This window comes from Gallinula chloropus (assembly GCF_964237585.1).
Source record: "Gallinula chloropus genome assembly, chromosome: 28".
NCBI classification, from domain to species: Eukaryota; Metazoa; Chordata; class Aves; order Gruiformes; family Rallidae; genus Gallinula; species Gallinula chloropus.
The window spans coordinates 2,413,176-2,440,517 of record NC_140113.1 but is presented as its reverse complement, the minus strand read 5'-3'; the positions used below and the strand labels follow the sequence as shown (position 1 = coordinate 2,440,517).

The 27,342-nt window shown below is 49.0% G+C and overlaps 1 protein-coding gene across 1 annotated transcript; it reads left to right on the top strand.

Annotated features, from left to right (window-relative positions):
* Positions 1-1,759: 1,759 nt before the first annotated feature.
* Positions 1,760-16,923, top strand: MBD3 (methyl-CpG binding domain protein 3; the record flags this gene model as incomplete). Its single annotated transcript, XM_084276189.1, has 7 exons — positions 1,760-1,836; positions 5,840-5,896; positions 8,870-9,029; positions 11,588-11,725; positions 14,217-14,307; positions 14,762-14,939; positions 16,731-16,923. Exons 1-7 carry the CDS (start codon positions 1,823-1,825, stop codon positions 16,921-16,923), a joined length of 831 nt encoding a protein of 276 aa, XP_084132315.1. The 5' UTR covers positions 1,760-1,822.
* Between the last annotated feature and the right edge of the window lie 10,419 nt (positions 16,924-27,342).

The window sequence follows — 27,342 nt, the reverse complement described above, 5'->3', positions numbered from 1 at the left end:
AGGGCAACCAGGCTGGGGAAGGGGCTGGAGGGCAAATCCTCTGAGGAGCAGCTGAGGGAGCTGGGGGTGTTGAGCCTGGAGAAGAGGAGGCTGAGGGGAGAGCTTCTCCCCACCTCCCCTGCCCTGCCAGGAGGGTGCAGAGAGGTGGGCGATGGTCTCTTCAGCCAGGGGACAGGAGATGGGACAAGGGGCAATGGGCTCAAGCTGCCCCAGGGCAGGGTCAGAGCAGATGGGAGGGAAAAGTTCTTCCCTGGCAGAGTTGTCAGGGCTGGAACAGGCTGCCCAGGGAGGGGCTGAGTCACCTTCCCTGGGGGTGTTTAAAAAGGGGAGATGAGGTGCTCAGGGATCTGGTTTAGCACAGGATGGGAACGGTTGGACTTGATGAGCTTAAAGGTCTTTTCCAACCTGGTGATTCTGTGATTCTGTGATTGTGAGCCCTGTCGATGGCGGCAGGACCTGGTTGTGCTGCTTCCCTGGGCGCTGCTGGTCTGAATTGGGATGGTGATGTGATGGCTGCTCCGTGCAGGATCCTAACAAAACCCTAGTGTGTCACTTTGTGTTAATGAGGATTAATTCCTCCGGCTTGTTTTGGAAGGCCAGGCTCCCTTGTGTGCTTGGGTGTTTTTCAGCGTGTGGGTGCTGCTGTGGCGAGGGACACCCTGCTGCCAAAATGGGGGTGCTCGGTTGTGTGTCATCAGGCCGGGGGGCTCTAGGAAGGTGGTTGCTGGCAGCAGGATGCAGACCCCTCTCTCAGGGGGTCCCGCAGGGCTCTGGCCATCCATAACGGGTTGTGCCTTATGCTTTTTCCTGAAAAACTTCTAATCACTTTGTCTTCACCCTCTCTCTGTGGGGACAGAGCGTCCTCCGTGGGTTTAGGGAGGTTTTGTTGGGGGGTGGGGGTGCTACGGCCGCGCCGAGTGAACCCCCCGAGAGGGGCCGGGGGCGGCTTCTTCCCAGCGGGGGCTCGGCCGCGTGGGAGGTGATACGGGCTGTGGGGCCGAGCCCGGGGGACCCCTGCATGCCAGGCGGCCCGTGCGTGGTCGGAGGTCGGGGGTCGGGGGTGGGGGCCGGGCCTGCGGCGCGGATCCGGGGCTGCAGAGGGCGCAGGCGGGCGGGGCGGGGGGCGCGGGGCTGTGTCGCCAGTCGGGCTGCGGCGGGCGCGGGTGAAGATGCCCAAAGCGGCGCTGCCGGGACACCGCGGGGGGCTGAGGCGTCCGGCGCTGGGGTGAGGCGGGGAGACCCACGCACACACACACCGGGCACTCTCTGGGGGAGCGGGGCGGGGAGCGCTCCGCGTGGGGACCGCGCGGGCCGGGCTTCCCGCCGAACGGGGCGGGACTATTCACCGGCGTGCGCGGGCGGAGGGATCTGGCGGCGGCGGCGGGGGAGCTGCGAGGCGGCTCTGAGGGAAGGGGCGGGAACGGAACCGCGGGGGCGGGCGGAGCGCAGCGGAGCGGCCGCCTTCGGCGTGGAAGAGGCGGGAGGGCAGCGGCGGAGCGCGGAGCGGTGCCAGGGCCCGGCGGGCGCCCGTGGCGGCGGAGGAGGCCGCGCTTGGGGAGAGCGGCAGGAGCGAGCAGGCCGGGCCGGGCCGGGCCGGGCTGGGCTGGGCTGAGTCCGCAGCGCCGCCTCCCGGGGCGGGAAGGGGGGCGCGGGGCAGGAGCCAGTACCGGGGGAAGGGGGGGTAGGGGGGGCGGTGGGCGCGAGGGGCGTCGTGAGCGGCCGGACGCGGAACAGCCGACGGCGGGAGGAGAGCGCGGCGGCCGGGAAGAGCCGCCGGCGGCCGGAGCCAGGAGGGAGCGGCCGCGGGCCGGGCCGGGCCGCGATGGAGCGGAAGAGGTGAGAGCGCTCGGCCGGGCCGCGGGGCCTCTGCTCGGGCCCAGGGGCGGGGGGATGGAAGGTGGAGGAGGGGGGCGGGGGGGGGGGAGGCTCGGGTAGCGCTTCCTTGCGGCGGGATGCTGGGAGCGGAGGCCGGGCCGGGGCAGCAGGGCGGGCGGCGGGCCTGCCTGTGCCTACAGGTGGATGCGCGGCCGGGAGCGGCTGCGGCGGGTCCCGTTGGGGAGCGCTCGGGAGCCTTCGCCACCCGCCTGAGGCGAGGGGAGGCGGGGGGAGGCGGCCTCGGGGAACCCCGCTCCCACGCCCGGGAGCGGTTCTCCCGCTCCGATGCTGTCAGGTTCGTTAAGACCGGGTGAACCCGGCGCTCGCCGAGTAACCGGGCTGTCGGCGCCCCGTCCGCGCCTCTCGTGGTGCCGCGGGGGCTTGGGGCGGGCTGCGGAGAGCGGCCTTTGCCTGCCCGCAGCACATGCGAGCCCGGGAGCTGGGAGTTATCCTGCGAGATCGCTCCGGGGGGGCGGGGGGGGGGGTAGCGTGCGGCTGGGGAGCCGCTTGCCTCGCCTGAAGCATCCCCATTCATTCCCCCGTGGGCCGTATGGATCCTCCCTGCGCCCGTCGGAGGCAGCCCCAGCGCGCCCGAGGGCTGATGTGTGGCGTTCAGGTGGGTCCGGAGCTGGGGCAGGAGTTGTCCGGGTGTCCTGACCCGGCCCTTCGGCTCAGCCTGTGACCAGCTGCTGTGTGTGTCAGGCTTTGGGTTTTCTGAATCGGGTTATGGGTTGGGAGGAAAGCGTGCAGTGCCCTGTGAACCAGCAGTGACTGTGCTCCAGAGCGGGGACCTGGCAGTGCCAGAACCTGGACACGCCGGATCTGCTGCTTGGAGTCTGTGGGGAGAAGACCTGGCAGCGGCTAGAGGAGGTGCTGCTGGAGGCTGGAAGGACCCTTGTTTCTCCAAGAACTTAGTCTGTAAAGTTGTGGTCCCGGAGCTGGGCTTTTAAAAGAGGGGGAGAGGGGATAAGGAGTGTGTTTTTCTTCCCAGGTTGTGATGGATTTCCCCTTTATATCACTTCGGGAGGTAAAGCTGTGTGTAGGGCCCTGCTGTGCTGAGTTGGTTACTGGAGCGTTTTCATAGTGGAAAACAGATGCAGGGCAGTTTATTAAATTCCTCTGGCAGCGCTGCTTCTCGTTCACCTGGATGACTTAACTCTTCTTTGTCCTACCCCATATGCACAGTTGCTGTCAGTGGTTGTGGAGCATCGCATGCGTGGTTTGGAAGCAAGCCCTCTCCCCCACGTTTGCCTGCCTTGAGGTCTAACACTGAGCTGAGCTGATAGCGGCTGGGTGGCGGTTACAGCTTTTTCCAAACCATTATTTTGAGCTCCCGTGCTTTCTGTTTGCAGGGTTCCTAACCTAAAGCACCACCAGCACTCGCTTTCTGTGCCCAGTTTTCCATCCAATACCAGTTCTGCTTTGGGCAGCAAGATGAATGGGTTGTGCTGTGCTGGGGCTGTGAGATGTGAGTCTCTGCAAGCCCGTTGTTGGTTGGAAATGAAGCCTTACAGAAGCTGTAAATCCATGGGCAGATATTTTTTTAGAAACAAGATGTATAACCTCATGCTTACCAGCTGTTGATTGTGCAGAGATTTTTGTAGCTGGAGTGAATTCCCTCATCTGCCTGTAGCATAAGGCTTGGGAAGAGGATGTCTGGCTTGTGGGCCAAATCCAAAGTGAGCAGGGGTGCAGGATCCCAGGAAGGGATCCTGTGGGGGGGATTGACTTTGAGAGAGTGTTGGCTACAGAGGCCCACTTCAAATTTGCTGTGCTCAGTGCAGGGGAAGGAGAACTCGGTGTTGCTTTGTGTGGCTTTTCTTCATAGTATTTTTCTGCTGGAGGTTTGATGACCAAGTGTCTGAGATGTTTGGGATTGCCTCCAGAGAACGTAACATATCTCTTGGGTGAAGCTTATTTTGTTGTGAATTACCTACGTAAAAAGTTGGAAGAAAACTTTTTAACACACTTCCCTACCCACTCCCCCCCACCCCCCTCCAAGGAATTTTTTGGTCCCTATCCTCCTTTTCCTTCCCCAAACCAAACTGTACCAGGACCACCTTTGACTGTCTCCCAGTGGGTCTGTCCTCCTGCCAGCTCCCTAGGGAAGCTCTCATGATGTGGGAGATGAACCTTATAAAAACGGCTGGTTGTCTTTGGGCTCAAGCCTGTGTTGTGGGACTGTTGCTCAGCTGCTTGTTTCATGGTCAGGTGCTTCTGGAAATTTGAGAGGGGTTTTTTTTTGTGTATTGTGTAGCAAAGTTGGGGGGTTACTGGGGAGAGGTGTGAGTATGTGGGGTTGGTTTGTGTGTGTGGGGAGGACTGTGTGTTTGTTGGTGTTTTTGGGGTGGTTTTGTGGCCAGAGTCCCAGTTACTGAACAAAGGCAGCCTCAGTGCCCTGTGAGGCTGGGAGCATCCCTTGCACAGCAGTGTGGGGCCTCCATGTGCAGGTAAATATTGCTTAGGGGTGGTGAGGGGTGGCTTGATTCCCTGAGGCTGCTCTGTGCCAAGCCAAGGGCGCCCGTTCATGGTGGGATGGGGAGATGCTGCTGCATGGGGGTGTGAAGGGGTGGGGTGGGTTGGGGGTGGGTTGTGGCAGCTGGAGGAGCCCACGGGTGGATTTATGTGCCCCAGTGAAAGCTGGGAGGTGTCCCAGAGTGCAGGACCACAGAGGCAGGGCTGGGTGCAGATGGGTAAGAGGGGGTGAGAGGCAGAGCATGAGGTGTCACAGGGGGTGTGTCCCTCCCTAGGGAGCAATTCCAGAGGCAAACAGCACCCAAGGGCCCCAGCAGCACCCTTTTCCTGGAGCAGAGCTGGGGGAGAAGTGTGGCAGAGGGAGGCTGGAGTGGGCTGTGAGGACTGTAACGAAGGAAAACCATTTGGCATTATGCCCCCCTCAAGGATACAAGGCTTTGGGCACGTGTGAGTGATCGATCCTCCTTTTTACCTGCGGTATTCCCTGCTCCCTTCCTCCTAAAGGCAGGCAATGCCTGGGCTGCTTCAGCGGTTTTGTGGAGGGATTTTTGTCTTTTGTCCCTTGCTTCCCAAGTTGTGCAGGCTAAATGGGAGAGTGGAGGGGAGGAGACTTGTGTAATGAGGGAGGAGGAGGAGGGGAGAGGGCCTGGGCTTACAGTCTCTCCTTGAGAATATGCAGGAGGAAACAAAGGGTGAGCTCCACATGGAGAGCAGCGGGCACCTGGCAGCCTGGCCCTTCAATGGACTGCCAAGGCGCTCAGCTTAATCCACGCCCAGAAAGTCTGGGAATAACAAATGAGGATGGCTTGGGGTTGGTCCTAGCACCCCTCTGGCCTCTTTGGGTTGGGTTTTGTTAGTGTTGGAGCTTTTGATGGATGGAGCATATAAAATCCCTCGCGACTTTGCAGTGTCCTTGTACCGTGGTGAAGGGTGAAGGGCCACAATTCCGGACCCAAGTCCCAGTTGGAGCCTGTGGGGTCATTTGGGGGGGTGGGGTTTTTTTGGCAGCTTTCTATTGAGATGTCTCTCTTCTGGGTCTGCTCAAAACTCTTTTGTGTATCAAAACCAGGAGTGCAGAGCAAAGCTTGGGCTCTGGAGCGGGAGGAGGTATATTTCACACTTTGTGATGTTTAAAGGGCACACAAACATTTTACCACCCTTCAGCTTTCCTAAACACTGAGTTACTGTTTTGGTACCTTGTGACATGCAGAAGGCAATCTCACTGCTCAAGTTGGGTGGGTTTTGGGCTGCCTTCCCCACCTTTGTCCCTCTCGAGTGTCTGTGGGTGTCCTCGGTGGCTGTGTCCTCCCAAGGATGCTCCTGCCAGAAGGACCCAGGAGCTCCAGAGCCCACCAGCCACTTCCTCTCTGTGTTTGCTGAGTGAATTTACCCTCAGCTTTGAGTTGTAGCTTTGTTCCCAAGAAGTGTGGTGTGATATTGCCTGTTTCAGACATCATCAGAATAAAAGTTTTTCTTCTGAACATTTCAGTGCTTTCCCTTTGGGCCAAGCTTCCCCAGGAAGAGACAGGACTCTGAGCCATTTCAGGTGAGTGGTGTTGTGGGTTTTGTTGGGTTTTTTTGAGACATATCTGGACTTTAGAAGCTTTTTCAGATCCATTGCAAAATTCCTACAACACATACTAAACAAAACCAAAAAACTGAAGGGTTTCATGCTGCCTCTGAGTGTGTCTGATCCTGTTGGTGTGGAAGCTACACTGCTGTGCTTCCAAGTGCATGGGTCACTCTATTGTGTTACTTCCAAACCCCTTAAGATGCTAAACTGTAAGCTGGAGCTGCACATCTTGGAAGAGGAAGCAGTGTCACACTCTTCATGCACCAGGAGTTCCTCATCTTGGCTTTCCTGATGGCAGCAATGACTCGGACCTAAAAGCTGCTGGAGCTGGTTATTCCTTACTTTGGATTGAAGCATAGAACTCCCTTTATAATATTTTTAAAAAGTGGTTTCAGATTTGAGTCTGGACCCAATCTGTTCCTGTCTACTCAGTGTCCTCTTCTGGCCTGAGTGTGCAGCTCCACAGGGAACCAGTCCAGCTGAGGAATACCCAGAGATGGAGTGTTTCCTGCCCTTCCCTCTAAAGACACATTATTGTAACATGTTTGCATGGAGGCTTTTTGTGCTTGGGGAGCACATCTGGGGTGGGATGAGCAGCTCAGGAGCGATCAGAGCCAGGAGCTTCCTGAGGAGATGCTTGGAGAGGGTCAGGGGAGGGGAGTGACCACCACTCTTTAGTCAGAAGGGACTTTTTCAGGCTTTGTTTTGACCATTACTTGTATTAACCTCATCTCTCAGGTTTTGGAGAACTTCAGTTCTTTCTGGGTTTATTTAATTAATTCCCCCCCCCATACCCAGTCTGATTTGAACTCTGGTTTGCCACTGTTCTATGCTAGAAACTCTCTACTTACACTATTTATTTCAAGCCTTTCCCCTACTAAAGGCTTCAGGAGAGCAGCTAATGTGTTGAAAAGAGGCTTTTTCCTCCCAGCTGCCTTTTCCTTTGAGAGAACCCTAGAGAGGGTTTTATCTTTTCTAGTATCTTACCAGTGTCAGCCCCACCACTGAGGCAGAGCAGGGTCTGTGCTGCTGAAGTAGTAATAGTTCTTTCCTCTCATCCTGTGACAACTTTATTATTTCAGGTTATTCTTGGCCTTTGAGTAGAAACCTTGCAACAAGGAGCCCATGTTTCTGGGTAACCTTGATCAGAGCTGCACTGTCCTCCAAAAGCATTTGAACCTTGTTGCCAGGTTCAGTTTGTCTCTGGCAGGTCTAAGTTGCATTGATTCCACTTCTCAGTAGTAAAAAAAAAAGACTTTAATACATAGGTAGTGCTTCTAGGCATGGCAAGCTCAGTGCTTGGATGCTGTGAAGTTGCTTTGAATGGAGTTGTTGAACTCTGAGGTGCCACTGCTGTGGACAATGGGCAACCTGTTAGGGAGGTCTTGCTGGGATGTGACCTTAGGTCTTCTGTATAAGATCCTTGGGACATGGAGAGTATTTGTAGGGTACGGGAGGAGTATTTGTAGGAAAAAACCTCTTCTAACTGGTCTGTAATGGATTGGTGGGGATGGGGTGGTTAACTGGCATTAAAATATGGTCTTAAAATAAATGCCTTTCACCCCATGAAGCCGTGGTCAGTGTGAGGGATGTCTGGAGGGTGAGCTGCTCCCTGTGAGTATTGAGATTGTACACTGGATATTGAGATTGAGAACAGAGCTGCAGACAACCAGAAATGAGGGAAATTAAGGGAAGGAAGAGGCATTGTTAACGATGCTAAACAAGAACATGAAGAATGCTTTGTGCTTACTGTCTGCCTGGTTGGAGACTGCAGTCCTCACACACTGCCTTCTTTTGGCTTTATGCATTAAAAAACAATAATCCAAGAGATTTACCTAGCAGTGCTCCTTGTAGCATAAAGGTTATATTCTTGTTTAAAACCAAACTAACACCACAGAGGAACTGGAGTAATTTGTGCCTGCTTGCCAGGTATAGCCTTGCATGTGAAACCAGGTGTTTAAAAAGAACTACTTCTTCCTTTTTGCTGTTAATGGAAAGTTTTCCAAGGTTTTGCCCTTTTATCTTTGCATCACTTAAGCTTTGCAATTCTTTGCTTTGCAGCTTACCAGCAGTTAAATTCTGTGCTTTCTCTCTACCTCTGTGTAATCCTGAAGTGATCAGGATGCTGTCAAAGACTTGTAATGGAACCTGAAAGTGCTACTTGGAGGGGAGGGAAGGAGGAGCCCAAGGAGGTGTTTGTGGTCCCAGTCAAACCTTAACACTCCTGGGAAAAGTGAAACACTGAAAATGGACACTTATTATTTGAGATGAGTGATGAATGGGACTCAACTTTTTTAAAAGGGACTCAACTTTTTTAAAAGGGTAGACAGTGGCAGGACAAGGGGGATGGATTAAAGCTGAAGGAGGGGAGGTTTAAATTAAATATTGGGGGGAAGTTCTTTGCAGAGAGAGTGGTGAGGGGCTGGAACAGGCTGCCCAGAGAGGGGGTGGGTGCCCCATCCCTGGGGGTGTTCAAGGCCAGATTGGATGGGGCCCTGGGCAACCTTGTGTAGCTCCAGGCCTGGAGGTTGGTGTCCCTGCCTGTGGCAGGGGGTTGGAGCTCTGTGATCCTTGGGGTCCCTTCCAACCCAGACTAGTGTGTAATTCTGTGATAACACATCTGTGCTGATACCCATCATGTTGGTCACAGCAGGAATTATGTTCATTTATACCTGGTCTGAATCTTCCTCCTTATGTACAAAACCATTTTAACATGGTCTGTGCTTGCTTTGCCTCTCCCACAGTAATCCTGTGCCAGAGTTGATGATACAAACCCATTAAAAACCCTTTGAGAGCTCAACATGAGCTTCAGTTTTGGACGTTCACACCTGTTGTTTTTCATAAAGGAAATAAAACCTGCCTCTCCTGAGCTGCAGCCAGTGCTGATACTGAAGTTGAGAGTGTTTTAATTTCTCTTCTTGTTTCTTTTCTGTGTTTTTCTTTCAGCCCAAGTGGTAAAAAGTTCCGGAGCAAGCCCCAGCTGGCACGCTACCTGGGCAGCTCCATGGACCTGAGCACTTTTGATTTCCGCACAGGAAAGATGTTGATGAATAAAATGAACAAGAACAGACAGAGGATGCGCTACGACTGTTCCAACCAAGCCAAAGTAAGATGCAGTGGTGTCCTTCCCCTTTGCCTTGGAACAATACCAGTGATGGTGTGGAAGCTGTAATTGTGTAGTTAACGTGTGGAAACTGGAGTTGGAGGAGATAATGAAGTCTCAGTTATGGGGTTTTGGATAAATACTGTGAATCACTGGTTCTGCCTGGGTACTGGTACCCCATGGAGGATTCAGCACTGCTGAATCTTCTTCAGAGCGTGGCTGGAGAGAGGGCTGGCATCTTCCTCTTCCTCTCCCTGATGTGCCATACCGTCTTTTCCAGCTCAGTCTCCCTGGAGCCCCAGATCTCCAGCCCACTCCTGTGCCTGTGAAGCACCTCTGCTCTGCTCCAGCAGTTGGTTTGAGCAAGAGGGAAGGGGAAGTGTGGGGCAGCAGGATGGAGTCTCCATCTCTGGAGATATTCAAGACCCGTCTGGACGCCTATCTGAGTGATATGTCCTAGGGAGCCTGCTTTGGCAGGGGGGTTGGACCTGATGATCTCTTGAGGTCTCTTCCAACCCCTACAATTCTATGATTCTATGAATGAGGAGGTGACACAACGTCCTGGCAGCTATTGCTTGGCTGTGCTGGTGTATCAGCTTTGGAATAGATCTAAGGAAGGGATGGGGTTTTGGGCAAAAAGCTGAAGAGACAAGAGGCCTATTTGCTGAACAAAATAAGAGTTTGTATTTGTGTTGTGGTTTCACCCTGGTTGAGAGCTGAGATCCACATGGCTGCCTGCTCTTTAAAGCAAAAGAGGAGGGGGAGAAGTGTTTGGGGGGGTGAAGGGAAGGGAAAAGGAAAAGGAAACTAACAAACCCGAAACCAAGACACCAAAGGCCCGTGGGTTGGGATAAGGATAGTTTACTAAAACAGCAGAAAGATAAAATATAACAATGCTGAGAGGACTTTAGAGCAAAAAAATCTATGAAACTGTTGCTATACAGTGCAGTGTCTCACTGAACCCACAGCTCAGGCTGTGCCACCCAGAGCCAGCCTGGAACCCGACCGTCCCCCAAAAACCACGCGTCCTGGAGCTGCCCACTCCTCCTCCCACCAGCCCCCTTTAGACTGAGCAGGACAGAATTGTCATGGAATACTCTCTTTGGCCAGTTTGGGTCACCTGTCCTGGCTTCATCCCCTCCTTTCTCATGAATAGAGAAATGTGAAGAGCTGAAAAAGTCCTTGACTGCCTGACAGCACCTAAAAACATCAGGGTGTTATCAGCACTGCTCCCATTTTAACTCTCAAACACAGCATTCCATCTGCTGCTACAGAAGTAGTTAACTCCATCCTGACTGAAACCAGGACAATTTGGCACTTGCTAATTTTGCTTGTTAAGGTTTCATTGGGATCACAGTGAAGCTGGTGTACAGCCTGCCAGGGTAGATTGGCTCAGGTCGTTCTTGAGTATCTTTATGGGATCCTTAAAGCTTTTTCAGAACTCAAAAGCTTCTATTTGTGTGCCAAAGCATGAAATGTGGAAAAATAGTAAAATGCTTATTTTCTAGACATGTAAACAAGTCAGGACTCCTAATCACAGTGATTGCGACGCTCGGTGCTGTAGGGGTATTTTAAAAGAGCCCAGCAGCTAACATACACCTCGGGCTAAAAACTCTGCCCTGACCTTTCAATAAGTGTACAAGTAGTTATCATTGGCTTATCAATGGATTAATGCACAGATGATTCTGAATTATATCTCCTGAATGCATCTTTTCTATATCTCATGAATAAATTCACTAAGCAGGGGTGGTGTTTGCATCCTCAAGAACACAGTACATCCTGCAGCCTTTTCAAGACTTGCATGTTTGATCTCAGGAATGAGGAACAGTCCTCCTATATTTCCACTAATGTAAAATGCTGTTGTGTAGTGGAGCTCATAAAAATCAAGTTTTCATTTAAAAACTGAGTTTTGTTCAGAACTGAAGGTAAAAAGACAGGGCTTGAGGTTCCAGCTGTAGTGATTTGTTAATGGCATCCACATGTGGATTTAAACGAAGTGTTTGAATGGCTTCTGGGTTCACAAATCAGTCCCTAAATCCCACATCATCATTTTTCTAGTTATTTTTAATCATCATTTCTCTAATTATTGAAAGCATCGTATCGAAATCTTCTGGTTTAGTGATCTACAGTCAAAGTGCAAACTCTGTTCTGACTCATAAATTCAGTCAAAACTGAGCTAAAATCAGTGTGTGTGAACTGGAATGGCAGGAGGCTGTTGCATGAAGTAGAACATGAGAGTGGAAAACTTTAATTTTGATAGGTCTGAGGCAAGATTTCAGTGTTAGTCCTGTAGTTTTAGCAGTCTGACTCTTCCAGCTTCAGATCAGATGAGTTTCAGGGAAAAGAAGAATTCTTTTGTCTGATCAGACAAGTTTTAAGGTCTGTGAATTCTTCTTTTCCCTGAAACTCACCTGATCTGAAGCTCTTTAAGAGTTAGACTGCTAAAAAGCCTAGCCTATCAGAAGCAAAGCTAAAACCTTTGATAGCTGTCGTAGTGTTTTAGCAAAGTGAAAGTATTTTTTACAGGCTTTCCTCCCTCTGCTTTTGTTTGACATTTTTAGGGCAAGCCTGATTTGAACACAGCCCTGCCTGTCCGACAGACCGCCTCTATCTTCAAACAACCCGTCACAAAGATCACAAACCACCCCAGCAACAAGGTGAAGAGTGATCCTCAGAAAGCAGTGGACCAGCCCAGGCAGGTAAGGCTTTTGCAGCTCACTAGCTGCTTCTCCAGAACTAAAAAGCTCTCCTGGTTTTGCTGCTGGGAGGGTCACACATTAAACCCCTTGAATTTTGTGATGCTGAACGTGGCAATTTGAAGGCTGGGATGTTTCAGAAACCACAGCTTACCATGCTCTTAGCTTCTAAAATCAGAACACAACCCATTTCCAATGCCCAGTGAATTTGCTGTTTGCATTGTGTTGTATAATGAAGCTTCAACCTTTGCTTAGATTGCAATGATGTTCTAGTTAAGCCTTTGTTTCCTTAGTGCTGAAATTAAGTATTCTCTACAAAGTTAGGCAGATGCTGTAACCACTCTGGGGGACGTTTGCATTGTAATTAGCATCACTATGAGAATTGTTTCAAGAAATCTCTGTTCCTCTACAGGTCATGCACAACCTGTGATGTGGTTTGAGGGGTTGTACCCCCTGTGTAGGCCTTTTTTTCAGATGCCTATAGCATGAGTAGTTAACTCTACCTGTATGAATAAGGTCATAAATTCACTTGGAATGCCATTATTAGTACAAAATCAAAGTGGGTTTCTTACCACACTGAGTATTTCCAAACAAGAGAACACACTGAAGTTAAAGGGAATCTTTTGGCTTAATTTCATCTGGTGAAAAAGATGCAAAAAGTGTGCTTAGGACAAGTGTGGCTTTGAAGTTGGGCAGTGGTGAAAGCAGAGGTACCTGTTCAAAGCAGCCTGTGGAAGGCATTCTCATTTCATTAGTATTACCTAGAGCTGGCTGCCCCTGCAGAGCTCACACCAGGGATCCTGTGAATCCTTCCCTGCTGTGAGTCCATCTTGAACACCTCCTTTCCAAGAGGTGGAAGCTTCAGTAGTGTGTTCAGATGCAGTCATCAGGACCAATTATCAGTATGTTTTAAACTCCTGCAGGTCTGGTGGAATTAAAATAGATCATTCCAAGAGGGAAAGTGATTTCAGTAAAATGTAAAAAAAAAATACCCTATAAACTGCCCACCTCTCCCACCACAAACCTTTTCTCACACCTTAAAACTGCCTTTCCCAAGTGTGAGAGAGGTTCTGTTCAAGGTGGTTTTTTTAAAACAGGTTGGTGGGGGTTTAGTGTGGATTGCTGGGGAAGTAGAGGATGTATGCACATGGTGCTATTCCTAGAGACCCCTTGCCTAGCTCAGACAATACATGAGGATGCTATAGAGATGATGCTGATAGGCAAAGCACCCAGCTGGGTACAGCTTCACATCCGTGTTGTGGAAGAGCTGGGTGGATGTGTGAGTGCAGTCTGTGAGCTGCCATCAGCCCCAGTGCACACCCCTGTGGTGACCTGACCTGTAACACAGCTCCCTGGGCTCTGCTGCTGCTTTCCTTACATCATCCTTTTCCTTTCCAGTGACAACTCTGCAGTCTGTTTTCTGAGAAGGTCCTTTAGAGAGTTTTAGCTGTATCAGTGTATATATAAATTATATATACGTTTTTGTTTCTGGATTTCATTTTCTATTGTGTGATACAGGATATGGCAAAATTGCTTTCTCTGTGTTCTACATCTAAGAGTCTTTTAAATTAAAACTTTACAGTATTTTACTGGACTGTTGTATGACCTCTGGTCAGCCTGCTTCAGATGTTTCTTCAGAATCTGAAAGCAGTGCAAGTGCCATCGTGTGCTGGCTTAAAATTCACCTGTTTGAAAGCCATCAGCTGGAGAATATCCATCCTCTGTGTCTGGGCCATCACTGTCCTTGTTCCCCTTGCTCGGAGCTGGTTAGTAGGAAAAATCACACCAGTTCAGCTGCACTGGGGTTTTGACAGGCACGAGAAGAGGATGTGTTTGGGCTGCCTGGGGTAAAATTGGAGTTTCAAAATCTATCTAAAATTGCTTTCTTGTAAGACAAATGGTACTCCAGCTGTTCATTGATCATCCTTACATGTGCAGATTGAAGGTGTATCTAGGGCTAGTATCTGGCTTTCCACCAAACTTCATGCATTCTGAAGCTTGAGGAGAACCTGTGATTCAAAATAGGATGAAGGACTGGATGTAGCTGTACTCAGGAGAAACTGCTGGAGAGGAAGAACATAACTCAGGCAGGACTCAGATACAGTTCATTCATCCCTTAACTTTTGTGGTATGTGTGCAGCAGCAGGAGCAGGAGAGGAACAGGAGTGTAAAAAGGCTGTCCCACACTACGTGTCTTTAGATGCAAGCCAGGGAGCCTTGCCTTGCTGTTCTGGGTCAGAAGTGGTGAAAGACCCAGTCTCTGGAAGAAGAGAAAGTCTTTTCCAAGGCAGCAGGTCAGGACAGAGCTGCTTTGGGAGTTATGGGCGGTGAGGGTGGTTCCCTGCTGTCAGACATCCAGACCCATCTGGAGTAAAACTGATACAAAGGTGTTTGCAGCAGTGTTCTTCCCTCTTCTGATGGTAAGCAGGAGCTTTGTGTAGTTGCCCATTCCATTTCTCTGTTTTTTGCCAATAAACTCTTTCTTTGATGTCAGCTCTTCTGGGAGAAGAAATTAAGTGGACTGAATGCTTTTGACATTGCAGAGGAGCTGGTGAAAACAATGGACCTTCCAAAAGGTTTACAAGGTAATCTGAGTCTGCCCTTAACTCCAGGGGTGGCATTTTGATCCCAGTCAACAGTGATCTGAAGGTTTTGGTTGACCTCTTTGTTCTCCAGTGCTGTCAGTGCTGTGGACCATTCCTGCTTCAGCAGGAATTGGTACTGCTCTGGCTTGGGAGGGGGTACTGAAACAGTTTGCCACCTTCTTGTTGCTTTTCCAGAAGCAGAATGGAAACAGCTTCCATTCCCAGTTTGCTGGGTTTTGTGTAACAGAAGGAGGCGTTCATCTAGGTTTATATAACCTTGGAGAGGGTTGTACAGGTGCTGTTAGAAGTGCTTAGGCCTGAGATTTATGTTGTGTTAGCTTTTTCAAACTGCAGTAACCCGCTCTGCCACTCAAATGAAGCAACACCCATCGTCCTGATTTGCTGGCCTGTGTCTTGTACCACATTGATTGTTGCTTTTCCTCCCACGTGGCAGGGGTTGGACCTGGTTGCACTGATGAAACCCTTCTCTCTGCTATAGCTAGTGCTCTGCACACCAGCACTATGCCCATCACTGGACAGCTGTCAGCAGCTGTAGAGAAGAACCCTGGGGTCTGGCTGAACACCTCGCAGCCGCTTTGCAAAGCATTTATGGTGACGGATGAAGATATTAGGTATTGACTAGAAATAGATCACTTCCTGTCTGGCAACAAGCTTTCTTGTGGTAAATCAGTACCTTTTGCTGCTTTAATGGTAAGCCTTAATGTCTGACAGAGTGCCATGGCTCGCTGATTTAATTGGAATGCTTTTCTGTCAGTAGAGTTGAAAAAGTGTTCGTTACACAAAGCTGCTGACATACAGGCACGTCCTTAAAGCCTGGTATTTGTATCTTGACCATCCTCCTGGAAGGAGGGAGGTTTCAGCTTTGTATCTGTTTCTCAGAAGGTGTCTGAATTTGAGTAAGCTCGATTCAGATGCCTCTAAGCATAGGAAGGGGCTGGAGAAATCCCAAGCAGTGTGGTTGGATTCTCCTTGACTTCCTTACACTGTGTCAGTGTGGGGCCAAATAAAGGCACTAACGGCTGCAGCAGCACTGAACAAGGACACAATTTCTTTAGGCATAGCTTGATTTCAGTAATGAATTACCTTGCTGAATCAAGACTGGTTAAATTCAGCTTGAAGTACTTGATAGAGCTCCAAATATACCAAGACACTAACCTGAACATGCATTACTTTGCGTTCATTAACAGCATTTAAAGGTAGCTGTTGTTTTGACTGTTTGACCAATTGTTTTTTAATTACAGGATGACTTTTTCTGTGCTTGATGTATACCTGAGTGACCAGGAAAAATGATCTGTTTATAACTTTGTGATTTCCTGTGGCTGAGGTGAGGTAGGAGTCCTGTGAGCCACAGATAGTTGATCACTTCTTTATTTTACTATGGCTTCAACAGAAAAGGAACTGTAAAGTTGAAGGTTGTGACTCCAAAAGAGAATAAGGAAAAAGACTGAAATTGGCCTGGGGGTGCTGGGTGACCGCAGGCTGACCATGAGCCAGCAGTGTGCCCAGGTGGCCAGGAAAGCCAATGGCATCCTGGCTTGTGTCAGGAATAGTGTGGCCAGTAGGGCTGGGGAGGGGATTGTGCCCCTGGACTGGGCACTGGGGAGGCTGCACCTCGAGTGCTGGGTCCAGTTCTGGGCTCCTCAGCATCAGAAGGACATTGAGGTCCTGGAGCGAGTGCAGAGAAGGGCAACCAGGCTGGGGAAGGGGCTGGAGGGCAAATCCTCTGAGGAGCAGCTGAGGGAGCTGGGGGTGTTGAGCCTGGAGAAGAGAAGGCTGAGGGGAGACCTTCTCCCCACCTCCCCTGCCCTGCCAGGAGGGTGCAGAGAGGTGGGCGATGGTCTCTTCAGCCAGGGGACAGGAGATGGGACAAGGGGCAATGGGCTCAAGCTGCCCCAGGGCAGGGTCAGAGCAGATGGGAGGGAAAAGTTCTTCCCTGGCAGAGTTGTCAGGGCTGGAACAGGCTGCCCAGGGAAGGGGCTGAGTCCCCTTCCCTGGGTGTGTTTAAAAAAGGGGAGATGAGGTGCTCAGGGATCTGGTTTAGCACAGGATGGGAATGGTTGGACTCGATGCACCTTGAAGGTCTTTTCCAACCGTGTCATTCGGTGGTCAGAAAAAGTCTTGGATCAGCTCCTAGGTTAGGAAAATTTCAGCCCTAACTAGAAATGGTACAATCAGTGCTAAGGACCTGTAGTAGGAATTATTGGGCAACCTTTTGAAGTGTTTCTTTCAGCTTCACTCTCATGCCAGGCTTTTTTTTTGTTTGTTTACACTGTGGTTCTTAAAGGGTGTCTTGTCAAAGCTGTGTCTGTCTGTCCAGCCCCATGCACAGGGGGGTTGAGTTCCTGGTCCCTTGAAAGAGGCACCTCTGAGGATTGATGTTGGTGTCCGTTCCTTTGGGGCAGGAAGCAAGAGGAACTGGTGCAGCAGGTGAGAAAGAGACTGGAGGAAGCCCTGATGGCTGACATGCTTGCCCATGTGGAGGAGATAGCCAGAGATGGGGAAGCTCCTTCAGAGAAAGAAGGGGGCGAGGAAGAAGGAGAGGAGGAAGAGGATGAGGAGGAGCAAGACCACGACCAGGAGATGGAGAATGTATAGACCAGGTAACGTGACAGCATCCTTCCTCTCCTTAGCTATACTTCATCAAAGGCCAAAATGGTTTTGGAAGGAATCTGAGTATATACTAACAAGCCTTTGCTTCCAGCATGGCTTCTAAAGGTGCAGTAGCCATGCTTTTGGGGAAAAAAAACCCAAGTATTGGGATGTGTGTGGTGCCTGGTGAGTGCTTGCCTTGTTATGGAGCATTCTGTGTCAGATGGGCTAAATGTGTAACCAGAACTTGTGTATAAGTTCTCAAAGGATTCTGTCTTGGAAGTGGATCACTCCTGGGAAAGCTGTTTGTCTTCTGCTGTCAGTTTTTCCCACTATTTATTTCCTACTTCCCATGAGAGGCAAGAGGATGCTGAGCAGAAAGGCTGCTGCTCTCTGACAGACTCAGCTCCTTCCACCACCTGGGTTTGCTGGGTTTGCTCCTCTTGTTTGCTGGGGTTTCATGACACTGTTTCCTGTGGGGTGTTAGTGGAATTTTTTTATCTTAATGTTTGTGGAAAGTTGGAGAAAGGCAAACCTGGCCATCCAAAGAGGGAAGCTGCTCAGAAACTCCTGTGTGGTGAGTTACTATCTAAATGGAAAGTAACAGGAGTCCTGTGTCCAGAGCTGGGGCCCCAACACAAGAAAGATGTGGGACTGTTGGAGAGAGGTCAGAGGAGCCACAAAGATGCTCAGAGGGCTGGAGCAGCTCCCCTATGGAGAGAGGCTGAGGGAGCTGGGCTGGGTCAGCCTGGAGAAGAGAAGGCTGTGGGGGGACCTCATTGCAGCCTCCCAGTCCCTGGAGGGAGCAGAGGAACAGGAGGGGAATCAGCTTGTTCAAAGGGGAGATAATGGCAGGACAAGGGGGATGGATTAAAGGTGAAGGAGGGGAGGTTTAAATTAGATCTTAGGGGGAAGTTCTTTCCAGAGAGAGTGGTGAGGGGCTGGAAGGGGCTGCCCAGAGAGGGGGTGGGTGCCCCATCCCTGGGGGTGTTCAAGGCCAGGTTGGCTGGGGCCCTGGGCAACCTTGTGTAGCTCCAGGCCTGGAGGTTGGTGTCCCTGCCTGTGGCAGGGGGTTGGAGCTCTGTGATCCTTGGGGGTCCCTTCTAACCCAGACCAGGCTGGGATTCAATGAAGAGAATGTCTGTAATCAAAATCTGGAAACATCCAAAGAGTTTTAAGCTCCAAGTCCCAGCAGCAGCTGTAGGATTCACAGAAACACACTTTTACACTGTGCATCCCTTCAGTATAGCCAAGGACTTGCTGCCTGTTTTCAAGTGTATGTCTGACTTTTACTTCTACAGTGGAGCTTTTTAAAGGTGCAACTAGAATGTTGGGGTTTTTTAATTGTCTTAGAAACCAAAATAGCTCTGAATAATGACTTCTTACCGAGTAGTGATGCAGAGAAAAGCAGATACCCAAGGCCAAGTCAAAAGGAGTTCTTTCAGGGTTGCATGTCACACAGTAGGGACAGTGCACTGGGCTGTGGAGCAGGGGACAGAGTGTTGCCATCTCCCTTTGATGTCACCCTCCCCAGGAGCAACCATGTATCAGGAGATGAAAACACAACTCACTGACTGGGATTTTTGGTCGTTTCAAGGTTTAGCCTAAGAAAAGCAATTAGTGTAGGGTTGCTGAACTAGGCTACCTGCTACCCTGGGCACTCCCAGAGCCTGGGAGGCACAAAGGCAGAGGGGGGCAGGGAAGAAGAATTTTTAGGGTGACTAGCAGAGGGAAAGAGAAGCTCCTTTGGAGGGAGTGGCAGCTGTTTCAGGTAAAAGGATGAATGATTTATGTTTAACAATCCTTCAGGCTGGAAGCTTGACCATAACATGAAATCTGTTTGCCTTTGGGAGATGCTATCTTATACCTGGGTTCTGCTTTCCTGTGCTTTATGTGGATGGGGAATATCTTGCATTCCTTTCTACTGCAGAGGTCTGGCTGCAGCAGGGAGCCAGAGCAAGCTGTCTGCTGAAGGTAAAACAGGAGATACAGAAAGGATGCTTTCCTCCTTTAAGGACTCTTGCTGTAAAGATACAGAAAGCTGTTACTGACTTACAAGGTCTCTCTTTGTTTTCTTTTCTAGGGAGTTCCATCTAAGAATTCCCAGTATAAAGCCTATCAGCAGGGTCAGCACAACTATTTGCAAAGCCAAGAGTGTCTGCAGAGTAAGCTGCACCAACAGTCCAACTGCACCTACGAGCATCGTGATGTACACTTCAGGAACCGTTGAGAAGCTGATGGTTCATTAATTGCTGGGTAGTTTTGAAGATGGAACTTGACTAAACTCTACTCCCCCTCCTTTTTTTCTAAAGGGGTTATTGGGAATGCAAAAGTGGGAGGGAATAAAGAGATATAAAAAGGTGGGGAGGGCAAATACTAGGAACCAAATTTCCTGTCCTATTTTTTTGGTTTTGTTGTGGGTCAGTGAGAGGTGACACATTTTTATGGGGTTTTTTATCAAAGTACCTTTTAAAACAATGACCCATGGAAACAATTTTCTCTCTAACACAAGTAAGAGGGATGCTGTTTCACTCCTTGGCTACTCTGCTGTAGGCTACCTGTTCGTACCAGACTGTAGCGAGGTCATTTTATGTTGTGGGTTGTCATTCCATGTGTCAGTTTGGGTCACAGAATTTGTTTTTCCTGGCAAGACCACGTTGGTCTTGGAAGTGGGAGTCCCACAGATGAACTGCCAGTACCTCTTCCACCTGAGGATTTGATAAGCTGGGGAAGCTACACTTGGAGAATTGTTCTTAGGTCAATGGCAGTTGGGTTTTAGTTACTTCAGCACCACACTGGCTGTGCCACCAGGCACGGTTATCACACGGAGTTTGGTGTATGTCCAAGCATAGACTCTCAAAGATAAATACACCTGCCTCATGGTGTATTTCTGGTTTAAGTCCAGTCAGAAGGACCTTCTCAACTCAGAGTGGAAGGATGACTTCATTTCTGACTGACAAGGAGGAAAACTTCCTCTTTCTTCTGGTGCCAAGAACCCCGACCTCTGTTTCTGTTCTGCGGGGGGAAAGGGGATCCATTCCAATAGGTGTGTCTACACATCTGCTTTCATGTGTGGTAATGTTCTGACCTCTTTTAAAACAAGAAAGGAAAAAAAGGTTGATTTTTCTATAGTTGTTAACTAAAACAATTTAAAGCTTTTTATTAAGTATTAAATCTTTCTTATTTGCATGTGCAGTGAAGTGACCAGCATTTTGTGTCCAAAAATGAAAAGATGTGAAACCTGCCTTAATGTGTTTATAAGTATTTGGCTTCACCATCAGTACCTTGATTGATTCCTCAGTCTCTTCTAGTACATCTGTGAGCATTTTGGGGGTAAATTGCAGCTAAAAATGGATTTATCTGGGGAGGGAGGAGAGGGGGACGAGAGTTTATAGCTTGCAGGATGTGTTGAGTAAGTTGCAAAGGTTATTTTAGTCTTAGGGTATCCACTGCATAATTCATGTGTGGACGTCTCAGCTGAGAGGACGGTATAAAGTGGTGGATTAAATACTGTGCCACTAACTAATTCTACAAGTTGTTGGTATCCCAAAACTTGGGGAAGAAAGTAGCTCCCAGAGCCTTTATTCTGTAGGAACGATTAGCAGTGACAGCAAGGGACCAGGGGAATTGCCTTTGGGAGTAGTTCAGCGTAGTGATCTGAATAGGTTTAAAGCTCCTTAAAAAAATATCCCATGCCAAAGTGTTTGATATTATATTAACTCTTTTCTTAAAAGATTTGAAAATACAAAACTCTTTGATACTGCTCATTTGGAGCACTGCAAGAAGACTGAATTGTACTTTGCTGCTGCTATACCAGGGATTTCTTAGTGGAACCACAACCTGGTACTGCAGCCAGTGAGAATATTTTCCTTTTTGAACGGTCTGTTACAGTTATTATTCTGTAAATCTGTTCTCTTGTAACTCATTGTGTTGAATTAAATGTTTCTCACAAAGCAGAGGTTCTTCTAGTCTGCCTCAAGCCCCTCCCTGGAGTCTTTGCTGTGCCCTTTCCAGTTGCTGCAGTGGAGATGCTCTTGTGTTTCTGGTGTGGGCTCCATCCTGAGATTTGGATCGTGATAATTTGGGGTACAGCAGGGGAATAGAGAGTGAAACTGTGGGAAGACAGTTAACTGCTGCTGCAGAGCCCTGCTGTGTCCTCACTGAGTAAGGAACTGCCAGGGCATCCTGTCTACCGGGCAAGTTGCTGAGCTAGTCCTTTGAATCCTGACTCTGGCAGTTCATATCCCATACCAGAGGTGTTCTTCTGACCATGGCAGTCTTGTTCTGATGCTGTTTCTGTTTTAAATCTTGTTTTGGGGTATCTTTCCTTTTATTAAATAAGTGTATGTAGCACCAGAACGTAGATGATTGAGATGTTGATAGTAATATTTTGATGCATTGAATATCAGGTTTCAATTGCTGCCAACTTGTGTGCCAACTCTTGTTTTCACTGCTCTACTTTCCCTGTTCAGCTCTTTCTTCAGCCCTTTAAAATGTTTATTAAATGTTTTCATTCCTGTGGAGGAATTGGATTGTTCAACGGGGCCCAGGACTCATCTCACAGCCAAAGAAACTTAAATAACTTTATCTGCTTATCAAGACAGGTAAGTCAATAAAATACTCGTTTTAACTGAGCCTGATGTCTTTCTCATGTCGTTGCAATAGTAACTGGGGTAGTTTGTCTTACCACAGCCTCTGCCATGGATGTGACTGATGGGCTTACAGTGACCCACACTCACTGAGTATATAAAGCTGTTGTTACTCGAGGTGTATCCCATGAAGTAGATCACAGAATCACCAGGCTGGAACAGACCTTTAAGATCATCAAGTCCAACCATTCCCATCCTGGGCTAAATCAGATTCCTGAGCACCTCATCTCCCCTTTTTTAAACACCCCCAGGGAAGGTGACTCAGCCCCTCCCTGGGCAGCCTGTTCCAGCCCTGACAACTCTGCCAGGGAAGAACTTTTCCCTCCCATCTGCTCTGACCCTGCCCTGGGGCAGCTTGAGCCCATTGCCCCTTGTCCCATCTCCTGTCCCCTGGCTGCAGAGACCATCACCCACCTCTCTGCACCTTCCTGGCAGGTAGTTGTAGGTGGTGATAAGATGATTAGTAAAAAGCAGACTTAAAATAATCAAGTGGATTTGGGACAAAATGTCCCTTTTCTATTACACTGCTGTGCCTTATGTGAGAACGTATTAACAGTGGTGTTGTCTGTTGTTCTGTCTGAAACCAAGTTGCTCTGCCTGGGGAATGGGAGGGGATGTTTTGGAAACAGGTAATCCTTCCCAGCAACGGTAACAGCACCTTCCTGCTGCCTCCTAATACTCTAACTGTCTGTAATACAGAGCCACGGTGTGAAATAGCCTTTGGTTTGTCCTGGTAAGCTGTTTTGGATTATTATTTTTTTCCCCCTACTAAAACAATAGTACCAAGCTCTGTGGGTGTCACTTTATTGATACAGTTTAATCCTCTTTGGGGATAATACATAAGCATGTTCTAATGGCCCTGGGACAGCTTCACAAAGGGTTAGGATCTTGTCCAGGACAATGAAACTTCTGCATCTTTTTCTGTAGACAGTGTAATTTTGGCTGTGTACCACCTCAGTTCCCCAAAGTTTCTTCTGCTGTGTCATGCTCAGTCAGGTTTTTCTTGTTTTGCCTGGAAAGGGCAGCTTGCCTGATTCTAGAGGGCACTGGTTGGAGAGAGATGGGGGATGGACTGGTCTGGTTGATGATAGTAGGTAGGATGCAAACCCTCCAAAATGCCCCTTTACTCTGCAAAGGTAAAACTCTGCTTTGTAAAAAGAGGCTCCTTCTTGTTTAAAACTTCTGGTTTTATCTTGTGCAAAGTGCACTGGAGCTGTTTCACTAAGCTGGCTCCATTTTTACTTTGCAAAACTTAACAGATTTTTTTTACTGAGTTTTATATTTGGATGAAATTTTGTGTGATCAATAAAAAAACAAGTTTGCACGGACATGGGTCCAGTCTGGTTTGGGCCTCTGGACCTGTTGCTAAGTGGTTCTCCTAGGAAAAGTCAGCTCAATTCCTGGCTGAAACTGAACTTGCTCTGGCTGTTGAGCAAGAAAAGGGAGGTGTTTTCTTGGTTGTAAAATGCACATTGGGGAAGGGAAAACAGTTCTGAGTGACATGGCTGGACTCTGGGAATGTTGGCATGTCAAACCCAGCCTGAGGATTTGGTGTTTGGCTGCAGGTTGTTTTCTGGTGATAATATTCCACAAAAAAGCAGGATCTTGTGGATGAGTGTAATCCCTGTGAGAGGAGGCTGGCTGAACCCATCTTTCCAAGTCAGAAACCTATTTTCATCAGTCAAACAGGCCTGAGTTACTGTGGGAACTAGAAGTGTGCACTGTGTACGAGGCAGGCTGCTGAATGAGAGCTTTCCATCCATGCTGCTCTAGGTAATGTTGCTTCTTTATCACTCTGAGACACTGTCCTGCTGCTCTGGTCTGTCAAGGAAGGAAATGGTGGATGCATGAGTGAAGGTTTTGAGGAAAAAAAAATAATTACACGTGTTTTGCAGCTGCCCAGCTGAAAACTCATCCTACCTGAGCTGGCTGTGGTAGTTAGTGGCAGAGGGAAGGGGCAGCTGGTGTGTCACATCGGTGTTGGTGTCAGCCCTGTGAAAGGCACCTGGCTCAGGGCTGCAGCTGGGTGTTCTAACAGGAGTTGGTGCTCCTGTGCCTTCTGCAGAGCTGTGGGGTCATTCTGTCCCCTGGTATCTGTTGGGTAGCTCTACAGTTGCAGGCTCCCTGGTTTAAGCCTTTATCCTTCCAAACAGAGGAGCTGTTCATCTGCAGCTTTTTTCCCCCAGGCCTATTTGTGCTGTTGGATGTTACTTCTCATCTTCTATCCTGACACTTCCTGACCTCATACTCATCCATCGCTGTCTAACTTTGTCTTGGCTCCTCCTTACCAACTTCTAATTGTTCTTTTAAGATCATTATGAAATATATTCTTGCCTTTCTTCCCTCCTGTTGGTCACTGAATGTTACTCTGTGGCCACTGTAACACTTCCAGGTGTGGGAATGTATTTTAGCAGCGTTGTGTTGTCCCCCCAGCAGCTCTTTCTGATGAAAGATGACAGCATGCCCAACCTGACAGCTCCTTCCAGGCTCCCCAGCAGTGCTTACAGGTTCAGAGCAGCTGCTGCACCTATCAAGAGGTCTTGCCACTTGCTGCAAAGCCTTGCACTTAAAAGGTGGCTGCACCTGGATTCCTCACTGCCTTGTGTTCGGCTCTGTTCTGGGCTCTGATAACCTACCTACACCCTCAGCTCTTCCTTTCGACTCTCTGTCTGGTTGCTTGGGTTTTGTTTTCCTTTCCCACTTCTGATTTTTACTACTTTGCCAGAGGTAGATGGAGCAGAACACCTGACAGGATAACTAATCTTTCAGTGCTTCTGATTCATGGCCTTTTCGTCTTGCTTAAAGCCTGATTCACCTGGTCCTCAAAAGGAAGGTGGGATAACGTCTTTTAAAGGGAGAGGGAGCAGGAGAACAGTTGTTCAGTGAAGTTCAGGATTAACTCCCCAGTCAGACAATCCTGTTTGTTTGGGATTATGCCCATAAGAACAGTCTCCAAAGGCTCAGATGCCTTTGCAAATCTTTGGGTGACGCTACTTATTCCCCATCAAATAAAGCGCCTGTTCCTGCCTGTTGTCACTCTGAACAGAAATCTCTGTGTACACTGGAACTGCTTCATAACAGGCTTCTCCTTGGTGGTTGGTCATGGTTCCCAGTGCTGGGTATTTCAGCTCCTTGCTTTGAATGAGTGTACAGATAAACATGAGAAGGTGGTGTGCCCATTCTGCAGCAGAAAATAATGTCCTGCCTGGGATGTAGTGGGTTAAAACTTGGATTTGTTCTTAGATTAGCAGGGGATCAACTCTGTTCCCTTGAGTTTGATCCCAGGACTTGCTGGAGTATATGAGAAAACAGCACAGAACAGTATTTGCTAAACAATATTTACAGTGATGGAGCATTTAGAGAAGGAGGAGGAAAAAACAAACAAATTTTGACTTCAGAATGACCTACCAAATTACCCTTGAAATTGTCAGGGTTATTGGTTATTGAATTTGGGATTGGTGAGTACTGACACAATGCTTACCTGCTAGTAGTAATATTTACAGAGTGTGGTAAATTAATGCTTGATTCATTAAACAGATCTCTTAACGTTTGGTGGGTTATTTTTTTTTTCTTGCTTTGCAGAGTCACAAATGGAAATAGTTGGAGATGACACAGAGTTGGGTGAGTAGGGTGATGAAGGACCTCCCCAGTGCTCTGTCTCTAGTGGCAAAACTTAGGAACTGCAGAGCTGTAGCAATCTGGTTTCATTTGCATAGACAAAAACCCAGGTCTTTAATAACTAGACCCCCAAGTTTGAGCTTTTGGAAGGAGATACAAAGCATTACTTGGGATATTATTTTCTGGTTGCTGTGTGCCCTGGATTCTCATAGCAAGCATGCTTTGTTGGAGTGTAGTGATATTTGAAGGGTTGTAAAGCTTGAAAGCTTGGTGTGCTGTCTCTTACTTGTCATGCTTTTTGTCTGATTTGCAATTAATTCTTAGTGGCTGCTCCCCAACTTCCCAAAAGCCATTACCTGAAGGCTGGGTTCTCCATTAGTCTGCATGGGAAAGTTGTTTACTAATGGCTTCCTCCAAAGTGTCTTTGTCAGGAGCTGCTGTAGCCAGGAAACCTCTTCTGGTGCCATCGTGGTGGTGGTACTTGGAGGTAATAGAGTGCTTGGTGGTGAGAGGATCACAGCTACTCAGGGTTTTGAGCTGCAGGATAGTTGGGCAGTTGTCACACGTGTCCCTGAGACAGTTTGTGCAGGTCACAGCGACATTGAGCCTCATCACCTTGAGCCATCTCCGTACGCCGCTCCCTCAGTCAGCGACTTTGTGTGGTGATTGATCTCAGACTTAGGTCATTTTTCAAGTTGCAGATCTTGTCAATCTGTCTGGCTCCACCTACATGCAGTGATTCAGCTCCTGATGTGCTGAAATACTCCCTTTTGCCTTCCCACACACCAGGAAGGGCTTTTTCATCGTGCTGCTCCAAGCTGCATCACCTCTCCTGTGCTGGGCTCAGAGCCTGTGTGCTCTGCCTGATGTTTGCACCTACTTGACCGGTGCAGAAAGCAGAGTTTGACTTCCTAAAGAGCAAGGGGAACAGCTACAGTAGCTCCTGCCCCTGAGCTGTGGGTCCTATGTGGGTGGTGTGCTGTGTTTGAGGCAAAGGGTACCCATTTTGGAGGTGAGGGGGTTGCTTTGCTGGGGTGGGAGTTTTCCCTCCTGTGTGTTCAGCAGTCCCCTCATCAGGGGTTGGTCTGTGAAAGGGTGATCTTTATAGCAGAACAGATGTACTAACTCAGGTGGTGTAACTTCTGCCTGTGTGTACTTGACCTGGAGTACGAGTGGCTGTTGCAGAGCTGTATTGGGGGACGTTGGGCTCGCATCACCGTGGTGGTCCTCACCACACTGCTGTGCTTCAGTTCCTCTGTTTCCCCATTTAAAAACCAGCTTAACAGGATGTCACCTCTCCTCTCTGCTTTAGTAAGATGCTCTTTAATTCCCTGTGCAGGGTTTATATCACTCACTTCAGGGGATATCTTTGTTCTGGGGGTGTTTGGGGACCAAATGATTACAGGCAGCACAAAGAGGCAACAGGAGCAATTGGAAATGGGGAAACCACGTGGAGGGATGGGCTTGGAAGCAGCAAGGAAGTGTCTTCTTCCTTCTGTTGTGTTCAGGGAAGTTGGGTCTTGAGTGGTTGAGTTTGGGAAAGAAATATTAAGTTGTGCTAAAGAACTTCCCTGATTTGCATAATCCATGTTTCTGTTAGTGGGAGACAAGAGTCTCTCAGACCTGCTCGTTACTCGGGGTAGGAAACACAAGGGCTGCTTGGTGCCAGGAGTGAAATGAGGACTGTGAGTGAGTTCTGCTGGAAATGGGACCAGTCATACACATACCATCTACAAACCAGGTCTGCCAGAAGCACTTAACTGTCAGTTTCTCTGCGTGGTGGCATTGGACTCAGAGTCGCTGGGTTGGAAAAGACCTTTGAGACTGAGTCCAACCGTACCTGTCCTCTACTAACCCACATCCCTGAGCACTTCATCTGCCTGTCTTTTAAATCCATCCAGGGCTGGTGACTCAACCCCCTCCCTGGGCAGCCTGTCCCAGTGCCTGATAACCCTTTCAGGGAAGAATTTAATGTCTTCTATCCCAAAATGACTTTTGAGTGCAGAGTGGGCAAACCCAGTGGTGTTTGGAGCCAGCACTGGAGTTCAGAGGTGAGTCAGAGCCCACATACAGCACTTCAGCACCTCTCAGGCCCCATGAGCTGTGGTGGCCAACCATGGAAAGAGGTGTGTTGTTAGGGGTGTTGCAGCAGGGATGC